Source organism: Grampus griseus (assembly GCF_964374135.1).
Source record: "Grampus griseus genome assembly, chromosome: 10".
Lineage (NCBI taxonomy): Eukaryota > Metazoa > Chordata > Mammalia > Artiodactyla > Delphinidae > Grampus > Grampus griseus.
The window spans coordinates 56,244,561-56,256,902 of NC_139004.1; the positions used below are offsets into that span (position 1 = coordinate 56,244,561).

The 12,342-nt window shown below is 46.3% G+C and overlaps 1 protein-coding gene across 2 annotated transcripts in view; it reads left to right on the top strand.

Moving 5' to 3' along the window:
- The window catches only part of ITGA9 (integrin subunit alpha 9), a gene marked incomplete at its 5' end in the record, with an annotated part of 366,449 nt that overhangs the window by 265,632 nt on the left and 88,475 nt on the right, over positions 1-12,342 (top strand). For both annotated transcript variants that reach the window (XM_082664510.1, XM_082664511.1), the window contains 2 exons: positions 3,231-3,317; positions 6,697-6,776. In XM_082664510.1, the coding sequence (XP_082520636.1) occupies positions 3,231-3,317; positions 6,697-6,776 (167 nt within the window). The remainder of the gene's footprint in view (positions 1-3,230; positions 3,318-6,696; positions 6,777-12,342) is intronic.

The window sequence follows — 12,342 nt, forward strand, 5'->3', positions numbered from 1 at the left end:
ATCCATGTAAAACCTGAAGAAGTCTTCGGGGTGATAAATCTTTGAGAACGGATAGACCTTTGACTTAAATTGAAAACCTCTGTCCTGGTTTGAAAGGGATTTCCAGTGAGATATTGAGCTTTGGAACTGGGTTGAGTAATATAATTTATGTATATCCTGGGATGCTCTTGAGAGTAATTACACCAGGACAACAGACATAAACCAAGACTGTCCCAGGGAGTTAAGGTCACCTAGGCTTGAGCTCACTGCCTCTAATGCCCACAGACCAGTTAGCTAGGATTTAGAGTAGCTTGTACTTGGGCCAATTGTGGATATTGTTTCTTGGGTGAGGAATTATAAGGAAGAGGATGGTGACAAGAGGCCACCAACAGTGAATCATTAGGACCAATCTTTGGGCCATGCAGTTCGTGAGACAGCATTTGAGAAATCATTCACTGGTTTTCCTTATTGAGATTGCCGCTGCATGTTCTCGAGATTCCAAGAGCAGCCCCTCACACTGCCCTGTAAATGTCTGTTTCTCTGCTGGAAGATGTCCCCCTTCTAAGCTGTGAGCTCTTCAAGGACAGGGACTAGTGTCATTCAGATCTGTGTCCTCAGTGCTGATCTTGGGAGGTGATGTGATGACTCAGCCACTCAACGGATGCTCAGGGTCCGTTCCAAGTCCTGTGCCATGCCCATATTAGATATGCAAACTTACCTACCACCCACGAGTGTTTGGGGCAAGATGGGTGAAGGAAGCCTTGGAAGAAGGGCTGAGGAAAGGTGTTCCTGACAGTGGGAAAAACTAGGCAAAAGTGTGGGAAGTGTGGAAATGAGACCAAGAAAAGGATATTTGTAGAATAGTGACATATGTGCTCAGAGAGGTAGGGGCCAAATGGATGGCAGTGTTAAGATTTTGAGCTTTATTATGTTCATAATGGAGAGAGGCATTTTAAGAAGATTCCTCAAGCAGCCTGTAGAATGGACGAAAAAAAAGGCAAACTCATAGCAGTGGCTCCCAAAGCATTGCACAGTGGAACACTTACCGTATCACCTACCATGAATTGAAAATGCTTATCTCAGGCCCCACAATCCCAGAGTATACTCAGACCACTGGGGCATGGCCTGGGTATCTGTATTTTTTAAGGCGATCCCAAACCAATTTTAATGCAGGAGGTCCCAAGCCCACATGAGGGATGCTGACTAAGGTCATGGAGAACAGTTAGAAAACTTAACAGTTACTGAGATCAGTTATCCCCATTAGATATCTAGATTGAATGCTGAAAGATAAGCTACAGTTCCCTTTTATATTTATATATCTCCTATGTTTTATTTCCTTGTATTTCGGGTTGTTTGTGTTGCTGTTGCTTTGTTGCTATTTTCTAAATAAAGTTTTATTGATGTTTAGAAAACAGACAAAAGTACACAAATCATTAGGGGCCCAGCTCAGTGAATTTTCACAATGATCACACCTGAGAACATCCCCAGCACCCCGAGAACTCCCTTCCACTTGCCACCCGCCAATTATTATCTTGACTTCTAATCCCACAGATGAGTTATTTGTTTTTTGTCATTTCTACTTTTTGTGTTTGATAATGTTCATAATATATTAGTGTAACAGTATATGTGTATAACATGTAACTAAGTAGGTATGTTGTGGTAAGTGCTCACATTTTTTTTTTTTCTGATTAGACACACAACTTAAACTTTTTTTATTTCACCCATCTACCTGGAAGTGTGGGTCTGGGCTGAGGTGCAGGTCTTGGAAATTGGAGGAGGGAGCATGGGTGACATTTCAGAGCCAGAATCTACACAGGTTGGTTCCTTTTGGCTGCCGTTGTGTGTTGCAGAGTTGCCAAGGCCCTTGAGAAGATCAGGGCCTTGGTAGGGGAAGGAGGTAGGTTTTAGAGTCAGTCAAGAATGACCTTGGGGGCTTCCCTGGTGGCGCGGTGATTGAGAGTCCGCCTGCCGATGCAGGGGGCATGGGTTTGTGCCCCGGTCCGGGAAGATCCCACATGCCGCGGAGTGGCTAGGCCTGTGAGCCATGGCCGCTGAGCCTGCGCGTCCGGAGCCTGTGCTCTGCAACAGGAGAGGTCACAACAGTGAGAGGCCGGCGTACCCAAAAAAAAAAAGAAAAAAAACAAAGAATGACCTTGAGGAAGTCACATGACCTCATTGAACTCCAGCACCCCAGCTTCTAGACATTCAGCCAGTGCTAGTTCTGTTCTGTGCCTTCTCCTTTTCCCATATCTGCAAACATTCTGTCTCCCCTCAGAAGTCTTGATTTGGTCTCAGTGACTCGGAGAGGCCCTGTGGATTATGAAGAGCCTCCTGCTTTTCTTTGACTTTGGTTGTAAACTATGTGTGCAGGTGGTAAGATGGCAGCTCCCCACGGCCCCTTTCCTGGTTTTCTCGTGCCTGTCTATAGAGTCCAGCCCAGGCCAGCTATGCTGGGAACCCTCTCCTTGCCCTTGCACCCACCCCCACCCTGGGAAGGCTTGCTGAGGGTGCAGCTCAGCCCTCATTGCTTCATGCTGTAGAAGGAATCCCTGTGTTTTCCTTGGTGCGATTTTCTTAGCGTTTATTTTTCCTCAACTAGTAAGGTTTTGAAAGGCAAGATTAGGGTGTGAGCCAGAAAAGCAACTTGGATGCCTTTTAGTGCAAACCTAAGGAGGCATCCAGCTCATGTGTGGGCTGTCCCGTTTCTCCAGGAGAGCACTAGGGATCAGAGCCAAAGGGCTGATTAAGAATGAAGAGTGTTCTTACTAATAAGAACCTGCTGTATAAAAAAAACAAAATAAAATACAAAAAAAAATAATTGCTTTAAAAAAAAATCACATTTTTAACTGTTTTTATCCCTACATCTTCCAAACTTTTTGACCCCAAAACCCTTTTTTAAAATGTAATACCCACAGAACTAATGTTTTACAGAACACAGTTAGGGAAACTCTGATATACAATAACAAACATGATAAAGAAAAAAAAAGAATGAAGAGTGGTTTTGTCCTCTGCACTGTCTTCCCAGAGAACCTCTGGCAGGTGTGACGGCGGGGCGAGTGGGCAGTCAGAGGAGGATGGGGACTTGGCCTGTCAGAGGCTCCTCATTCCAGCACAGCCAACAGTGGCTGTTTTCTGAGAACTTCCCTATAGCAGGACCATGTCTGCTGAAGCCTGGATTTGCCTCCCTGGGGCTCCTCCACACACTTGTCCTGGTGCAGCCAGCCCATCTCTTGGTACTTTTTGTCTTTCAGGAGGAAATGGGCATTTCCTGTGAACTGCTGGAATCGGACTTCCTCAAATGCAGTGTGGGATTCCCTTTCATGAGGTCGAAGTCGAAGGTAAGGGGCAGGGACGGGGCACTTCCTTGGCAGCACCCCCGGCCCTTCCCACCAGCCACTCATTCTGCAACTGCCTCCCCAAGGTTTCGTCCACACCCCACTGCAGCAGGGTGGCCAGCAAAGCCCTGCCTGGGCACAGCCAGCCCTGTCCATGGCCATCTCCAAGTCTGTTCCGGGGCGCCGTGGACATGTGGTCCTTCCCCTTGATCCATGTGACATACCACAGATGTGAGACACATGCCACGGCCTTTGTACTTTGTCAAGCACCATCTGGTTGACCTCTTAACATTTTATTTTCTGGGACATCCCATGCCACTTTGAGTCCCTGGGACAACATAGGAGAAGATGTGGTCTGGGCTAGTGATCTACAGTCCTGGCTGTCGCCCCCCGGGAACTCAGAATTTTTGAAGAGTCCTCTTAAAATATAAATAATTGTATTGCACTTCATTTTTTCAGAAAAGTACAAGAAAGTACAGTCACTTTGGTATTTATAAGGAGCCAAATTTTCTAAGCTCAAACAATAATATGGTTTAGCATATTTGGAGATTCATGGAACATTCTAGTATGTGCCATCATTACAAAGAGATGCAAAGACGTAGAAGATATGATTTTTGGAGGTAAAACTAGACTCTAAAAGACCAGTTCTGCCTTTTTAAATGGAAGCTGTTTTCCCTGCTATGATTTGAAGGAAATTTTATATTCCTTTGTCTACCTTTTTTCCCTTCCTAAAAATAAAAAAAAGAAAGTTTAATCCTTTTATCCTGCCTATGTCATAGAATTGGATCATTTTAATCTCTAAGGCTTTTTGGTCTCAGTACATAGGAGCTGTTTTGCAAAGCAGTTGTGAGAATATTCTAGTAAGGAAGATTTGCTCATTTCTTAGCAAATCACTTGAATCCCTTCGCCTCATTGAACGTACCTGCTCCAAACTGTGGTGGCTCTTATATCTGTGATTCATCAGCCTTTTTTCTGGCTCTGATCCTCATTCTGTCCACATTCATCCCAGGAGAAGGGAAGCCCCAAGTGGTGGCTGCCCTCAGGAAAGCTGACAGAATATGGGCCAAGTCCTGTGAGATTCCAGGTAGGGTGAGGATGCAGGAGGAGGACCCTGAATGCTGGGCATCATTGCCTGTAGTAAAATATGGCACTCAATGCGCGCGCGCACACACACACACACACACACATTTTATTGAAATCTTTTGAGCAACAGGAAATAGACTTAATTGAAACACTTTAAAAGTAGCCATTTTGGGCTTCCCTGGTGGCGCAGTGGTTGAGAGTCTGCCTGCCGATGCAGGAGACATGGGTTCGTGCCCCCGTCCGGGAAGATCCCACATGCCGCGGAGCGGCTGGGCCCGCGAGCCATGGCCGCTGAGCCTGCGCGTCCGGAGCCTGTGCTCTGCAACGGGACAGGCCACAGCAGTGAGAGGCCCGCGTACCGAAAAAAAGAAAAAGTAGACATTTTGTTGTAAAATCCAGCCTCCTTCCCTCAAACCTAAGGTGCGTCTTGCTAGTTTTAAAGATATTTTAAAAGGAAAACTTGTTGCAGATGGATCCAGGATCACTTCCCATAAAGAGAAAGTGAATAAATGAATACAATGAAAATAAAGTAACCTTGACTTCTGGGGCCTTAAATTTTGTTCATTCATTCTCTCTCAAAATAGTCACAGAGCCAACAGAAGTATGGATGTTGGATGTTGGATTTTTTTTCCAGCTTGGCAATGTCACTGCCTTCCTCCACATGCAAAAGTGAAGGCCTGTAGCAAGGCTGGTCCTGGAGGCAGGGCTCTGGGGGTGAGTCCCTGGAGAAAGCCCCAGAAGCGACCCAGCAGGGATGGGGCTCCCTCTATCCACAGCCTGGCTTGTCCTCCCCTGCCCTCAGACCCTGTGGGTCATCAGGCTCCAGACCACCTGCTAAGCCTCATGACCACACTATCTGCTTACTTCACTGGCCGTATGTTTCTGTGTCTCATGACCAGCCTGCCCAGTCCCTGACCTTCTGTTCTCCCAGGCCTCTGGCTCTCATTTTGGCTTTGTGCTCAAATCTTCTGCTTCTTACCTCACTTTGATCTTTAGAGGGTTTAATTCAGATCTCCTGCCAGTTCAGACTCTCTGCTGCAATGAGACCCTTGACTTTCCCTTCCTTTGGGTCCTCCAGCTCTATTTCCTGTCCTGTCTCCATGCCCCACCCTCACTGTAAGCTGACAGGTCTCACTGCAACAGAAATTTCTGTCTAGAAAGGGATGTCCAGCATCCACTCTAGTTGATGGTCCAAAGTCATGATCCAGTGTTAATTACTTTCAGGTAGCATTTAGTTCAGTAGAATCCAGTGTTGCAAAGTTAGACCATTGCCTAGAATTCTTCATAAAGGAATGAAATGACGTCATAAAGGAACAAATATTTAGATATTAAATAAGTCATAGACTCTCAGAACTTGATGGAATTTAAGGATCATTTTGTCCACCCTCTTCTTTTTTTATTGAAAAGCAAAGAGATCGAGTATCTTGGCCAAGATCACATAGTTTGTGGTAGGGCCTGGCTCTATAAGCCCTGCCCAAGGGGTCCTTCCTGATTCCCACACTTGCCCAGTGTGTATATGGTGAAAACCATTTGCTTGGAGCAGTGTTCCCCGAATCACAGGGTGCCCACCACTGGGAGTACCTGAGATGATTTTGGGTGGCTCATGAGATGATTTTAGGTGATACATGGACATAGCACTAAACCACGTTGACTCTAACAGAAATTTATTACCTTTTCAACACTCTTTCAATCCTAACTTTTTGTGGGAGAAATTCTCTGGTAGCTCTACAATATCTCTAACACCTCCCTATCAGTCGTTAATCTCCCTTTTATCAAAATAGAGCAGACCTTAGGCCCAGAGCCTTCAGCAGGCAACAGAATTCAACATCCCTTTGTTTCCATTATGTTTATTTTTATGATGACCTCCTCTTTATGGCAAGTGATCCTGGATTCCCATCTGTGATAGTGATACAAATTCTTCTCTTTAAAATAGTCTTTAAACAGCAAGAGTGAGGCAATAAAAATACAAAGTACATATCACAGGTGATATGATAAGCAGATGTGGCAAAAACTGGGATGATGGTGTGTGAGTGAAATTTAGAAGTCCTGGTTTAAGAGTTCAAGTGTATCGCTTCCTAACGAAAACCTCAGTTGCTGAAAAGAACAGCGTGCCTCTCGCCAGAGTGGGCTCTGGGTTTTATTGCTAAAGTTGTATCTCTGGCCTGACCGTCAGAGAGAAATGCACACAGAATAAAGCTTGCCGTGCAAATGAGCATCCAGAGGTCATAAACTGCAGAAGATTGTAGTGTTTAAGTTTGGAATGCTGGCTGATGCCAAATGTCACTTTCTTTTCCCATAGTATGAATTCAGCGTGATCTTTGATACAAGCCACCTGTCTGGGGAAGAGGAAGTTCTTAGCTTCATCGTTACTGCTCAGAGGTAAGGGGGATTTAAATTTTTTCCAAAGATGAAAGATTTATGGGACCAAGAAAGGTCATGCCCTGGTCATGCTTTGATGATGATGCCCAAAACGCCGAGGAGGAAGGAACCGCTCAGTGATAAAGCCCCAAACTGCTGCATAGAATCGGGTCTCTCAAGGATGGTGCTTGTCTAGTTCCGCTTGTGCAGACACCAGCTCAGAGAGAGCTGGGAAGGACTAGGGGTTCATCCAGTCAGAGGTAAATGATTTTACAGCTGAGGAGAGACAGGCCTGGAGAGGTCAGGATTCCAGCCCAAGCTTATGTGGTTGGTTAGTTCACAAGTGTCCTCTGTGGTCAGTGGCTTCTCATGGATGTACCCCAGCGTCCCTTGGTGCGAGGACATGACACCTGCAGCCTGAGGGCCCGGCCAAGCCTGTTGGTGGAGGCCCCCAAGAGATGGTCCTCAAGAGAGGGCTTGTCCTAGGAGCTGAGTGGACAGATAGGGAAGGGGACAGTGCAGTAGTGATGTCTTCCCTCAGGACTGTGCTCCTGCCTCTCTCTCTCCAGTAGAGCCAAGGGTGCTTGAGAGAGACTCTGGGGTCATGAGCTGCCTCCACAAGCCAGAATCCACAGGTGCATTGAAGTACCATCTGGGTAGCCCTTGGCCGATAGCTGGGCTGGAAGGAGAGGTACTTAGGTGGGTGAATAGGGAGATACAAGCTTTGACTGTATAGGTTGGATACCCAAGGCAACCTTTTTATTTGAATTTTTATTTGGAAATGATTTTAAACTTAACAGAAATGTTGCAAAGAATAGTGCAAGGAACTCCTGTATACCCTTTACCCAGATTCACTCAGTCTTGACGCTCTGCCTCATTTATTTTATCATTCTCTTTCTGTGTATGATTTTTTCCACTTAACCATCTGAAAGTAAGTTGCAGACATCATGCCTCTTTACCCATAAGTATCTTCATGTGTTTCCTAAGAATGAGGCCATTCTCTAAAATACCCCCAGTATAGTTATAAAATTCAGGAAGATTAACGCTGATACAATGCTATTATCTAATCTCTAGTCCATGTTCCAGTTGTCCCAAAAATGACTTTGTAGCCACTTTTTTACTGGTCCAGAGTCTGATCAAGGATCAGGCATTCAGTTATCATGTCTTATCTCTAGTTGCCTTAATCTCCAAAACAAACTTTCATGCCAAGGGATCTGAGTCTATCCCAGAGGTGGTCTGGAGATCTGAACCAAACACTGGGAAGCCCAAGGTCAGGCAAGGTCCACAGAAAAAAGGTGAGATAACAAAATCAGGAACCTCATGGCTAATGGAGGCCGGGAAAATGGAAGGCCAGACACTAGATGAGCAGACCATGAAACCAGGGGCTGCAGGTCAACCAGAGAAAGGCGATTGTGCAACCACAGGTTAGCATGTGGCCAAGACTGGAGACCCACTGAATCCGGGGTGCAGAGCGAGGCAAGGGGCTGAGCCTTGTAAAACTAAGGCCCCCACCCACATGGTCACCTCTGAAATGAGGGTGCTCAACCCAAGACTTCCTCCAAGGAGGACTGCACCCTCGGGCACTGAGAAGGAGCTCCTGGTCCCACATTCTGAAAGAGGAGGTCATCTCCCGGACTTTTCAGATGAGCCCCATCGTTCAAGATAACAGGTGCCGGCTCAGCCATCTATCTGACCCCCAGGTAGAGCAAGTGGTCCAGCTCTGGATCGCTCCTCTCAACCCCATTCATGTCCATCAAATGTAAAGCACTGAGCAGAAGCTGAGAGGGAGCTGGGATGAATGAATGAGAGAGTCTTCCATCTCAAACCTCATCAAGACAGGGTCAGTCTAGAGACAGAGGCAGACATGGCTCAGTGCAGGAAGTAGGGCAGAACAGCCCAGGGCAGGCACTGTCCCTCACTCATTCTACAAACCTTTGAGCACTTACTACAACCAGCCACTGTGTGAGACAAGGGCAGATACAGCAGGGACCAAAGTTGGTAAAAGCCCTTCTCTTGGGCTCCTATAGTTGCTTCAAGCCTCAAAGCAAATGCACAAATCCATAATCAAAGTGTCTCCTGTCCCATGAAATAATCAAAACTTGATTTCAAGTTAAGGCTTCCTCCCTTCTGCCAGGGCAAGGCTGCAGGAGGGAAGCCTTTCTCCGGGAATAGTCTAGCTTTCCTGCAGTGGTGCTTCTACTGGCCCTTTCCCCCTTTTCCTGAGAGCCCCCCAGGCTCACAGCAGGGGTTGTGAGAGGTAAAAGGCAAACAGGAAAGGTCTTTCTTACCAGGCACTGCTGCAGGCACTCACTCAGTCTGGGTATGCAGAGCTGGCTCCTCCCCTTTGGGGACCCCCTCCGCCCTCCCACTACTGGGGAGGCTCACCTGTGCTTCCTCCCTTACCACATCTTCCAACCTCAGCCTCTAGGCGGCCAAAGATGCCTTCAGTTCCTGCTGCCCAGACTGTGCCCCGGGACAGGACCAAAGGTGACCCTACCCTGGCTCTTGCTTGTAGATCCCACTCAGGAATCTTTGCCCTGACAGTCTCTGGAAAGGTAGGTGATCCTTGTGGAGTCAGGAGGGGAAAGCCAGCAGCCCCCTCCCCTTACATTTCCTGGGCCTGCATCTGACTGTCCTGATCAAGGTCCCCTGAAGCTTAACTTAAAAGGCAGTCACCCTCCCCTGACCACAAACCATTTTCTCCAAAATCTGTCTCCAACAATCCTCCTTTCCCGACTCTGTTACATCCTTGACATTATAGTTTGGGTTGTTGCCACCAGACATAGTAAATCCTGGTTTAGTGCTTTCCTCTGAATTTTGGCATCTATTATGCCTCAGCCAAAACTTGCATTTTAACACCCTGTCGTACTCACCCCAGCCTGAGTGATTCTTGAATTTTCACAAAAACACCAATTAGTCAAAGGTTAGACTAAGATTCTTCCCAAGTGCTGAATCTTTCAACATCACCCTTGGTCCATTCTTGCCTCTTACTAATTAATGGCTTTGCCCCCAAAGCCTGAAGTCACTGGGCATTTGGGAGGTTCAGGTCAGGCCCCAACAAATACAACCCAACAGTAGACAGCAGCAGGACTGGTGGGGCAAACACTCAACGAGGCTTTGTTTTATTTTTTCACTGGAGTCCTTCCTCAGTCTCAATGTTATTTAAAACTCACAGAATTAAGATTAATTTTCCTTTGGGAACCACTGTGAAACTGGAAGTATACATTTTCAGAGCCCTTCAATCCACCACCACTGTAGCATATTTTTGCATTTAATGCTGCTTTCTCTATTTTTTTTTTTTTTAGCATTTTCCTTAATATCTTAGAGCATGTTCTTTCTCCTAAAAATGAGAGCACAGCACGTCACAGTGGTTGTTTGACCCTCTTTACCTTGTGTTGTCATATCCAGCCTCCACTCCAAAGGTGATGACTTTCTGGCCTTTAGTTCAGCACTAGTGGGACTTAACAAACACTAATTATATCCTACATATTGCAATAGGACATGCAAACCAGATGGAAATAAGAACCACAGTGAATGTTAAAATACAGCCCAGCAATCCCCCAACTCCTGCACAACTTTCCAGTGCAGCATGGCTCCCGCTGTCTGTCAGGGTAGCACTGCCACAGGAATAATAGCATTTCAACACAGATGACAATTGTCTGAGCTTGCCAGCTTTGAAATCATGCAAGACGTGATTATTTTTTATTCACACTATTTTCAATATCACATCATTCACGTTTACATAAAGCATGGCTGTGATCTAATAGAAACGCAAAGCATAGAGAAGGTAGACTTTGTTCCCACTGCCAGAATCCAGAAGGGCTTCACTGGGGAGGTGGCATTTACACAGAGGAGTCTGGTTTTGGGCTGAAGAAGCCTAGGCACAGTGGTGAGGATGTGCATGGCACAGCCTACTCTGTCACACCCATGTGACTGGTGGGCATTGAAGTGCATTGGGGATTCCTGACCATCTCAGAGGAAGGGTGGGGGACATACAAGGGCAGTAGAAGGAAGATGAGGCTGAAAGAGGAGATTGGGCTGGTCCACAGAGGGCCTTGAAAGCCTCAACTGCATTCCCCAGGCAGTGGGGAGCCACTGAAAGTTTTTGAAGAGGGGAGTGATACAATGCAATGGCTTGCCCACAGAGCACAAGACTGTTGGATTTAATAAAGGGGGGCAGATGCTTATTCCAACCTGAAAATTCTCATTCTCCTGCTGTTTCTAGAAACCACAGAAAACTCGCCATTGTTGGGCAGATCTATCAGTGTGCTGTCTGGGTCTCTCAACACCTGGAGCAGCTGATATTCATGGGAAGGAACATTTGGGCAGGAAATATGACATGGAAGAGACTTTCCCTTGTCAAAAAGAGGAAACTCCACCTACTTCCCAATCCCATTTAGGGCTAATCAGAGGTGTCAAAGAAGGGGAGCAAACAACACAGAAACTTTATCTACTAGAATCTCATGTCCATAGACCAGTGGTGTTCTGATCTTAGGTGCCCATTGGAATCACCTGGGAGCCTTAAAAACTACCGATGCCTGGTCCACCCTACAGGGATCCTGATCTAATTTGTCTGGGGTGAGATCTGGGCATTGGGATTTTTTTAAAGGTTCATCAAATGATTACTCTGTATAGTCCCTTACTCTATACTAGGCACATTTTCACTCAACACACATCTGTTAAGCACCTACTATTTGCCAGATGCAGTGCTGGGCATATAAGAAAATGCTAATAACTTAATTAAAGAACATCCCTTTATGTACATTAATATTTCTATATAGCATTAGGGAACACCTAGTACTGGTCGCTTAAATAATTAAATATCAGAATCTTCTAATTTCTTGAATCACAGATGTTTAGGAAGCTGTGTTATCTATTAAACTTGCAGCAGAATATTTCAGGCACCCATTTCTCTGCAGACTTTGGTGAAAATCTGGTCTTACTGTCCCAGAGGGCACCCACAGCACTTGATTCCGTACTGTGACGGAAAGATCCTTAAAGCTCCTTATCTTGAAAGCCACAGTTAAAATACCAATCGTCCTTTTCTTCCCGTCACCACCCTTTGAAGATCTCTTGCCTACTTGTGGATTTAGGAGGACAGAAAGTTGAGACTAAACAGTTTCTCAAGAGCTCCTGTCTCAGCAGCCTGGCTCTGCAGACCATGGGAATTATCCCAAGTCACGAGCTTGCAGAATAACTGGGGGCCTTTTGATGTTCAGCCTCTTTATCTCAACTTTGCAACTTCACTCAGTCTGGAGCAGTCACCCGATGACAGATGAGACTGTTGGGCCAGAGCTGCCAGCGGCCACAGGTGGCTGGACAAATGGCAGGGCACGGGGTGGCGCTTCCATCAGGAACCAATTACTCAGACCTGGCAGGATGCTGGGTGAGGGGAGGGAGCAGGCCCGGGCGTTGCCATCCTCCCATCCATTCAGGAGTCACCTCTGGTTTGCCCTGAGCAGTGATTGTACAGCTTTTATTGTCCCCTCTGGGAAAGGAAAGGCAAGGAAGTGAGGCCAGGTGGGCACCTGATCCTGCAGCTTCTGTAAACTGTGATGGATTCACCCCATATGCGGAAGACAGATGA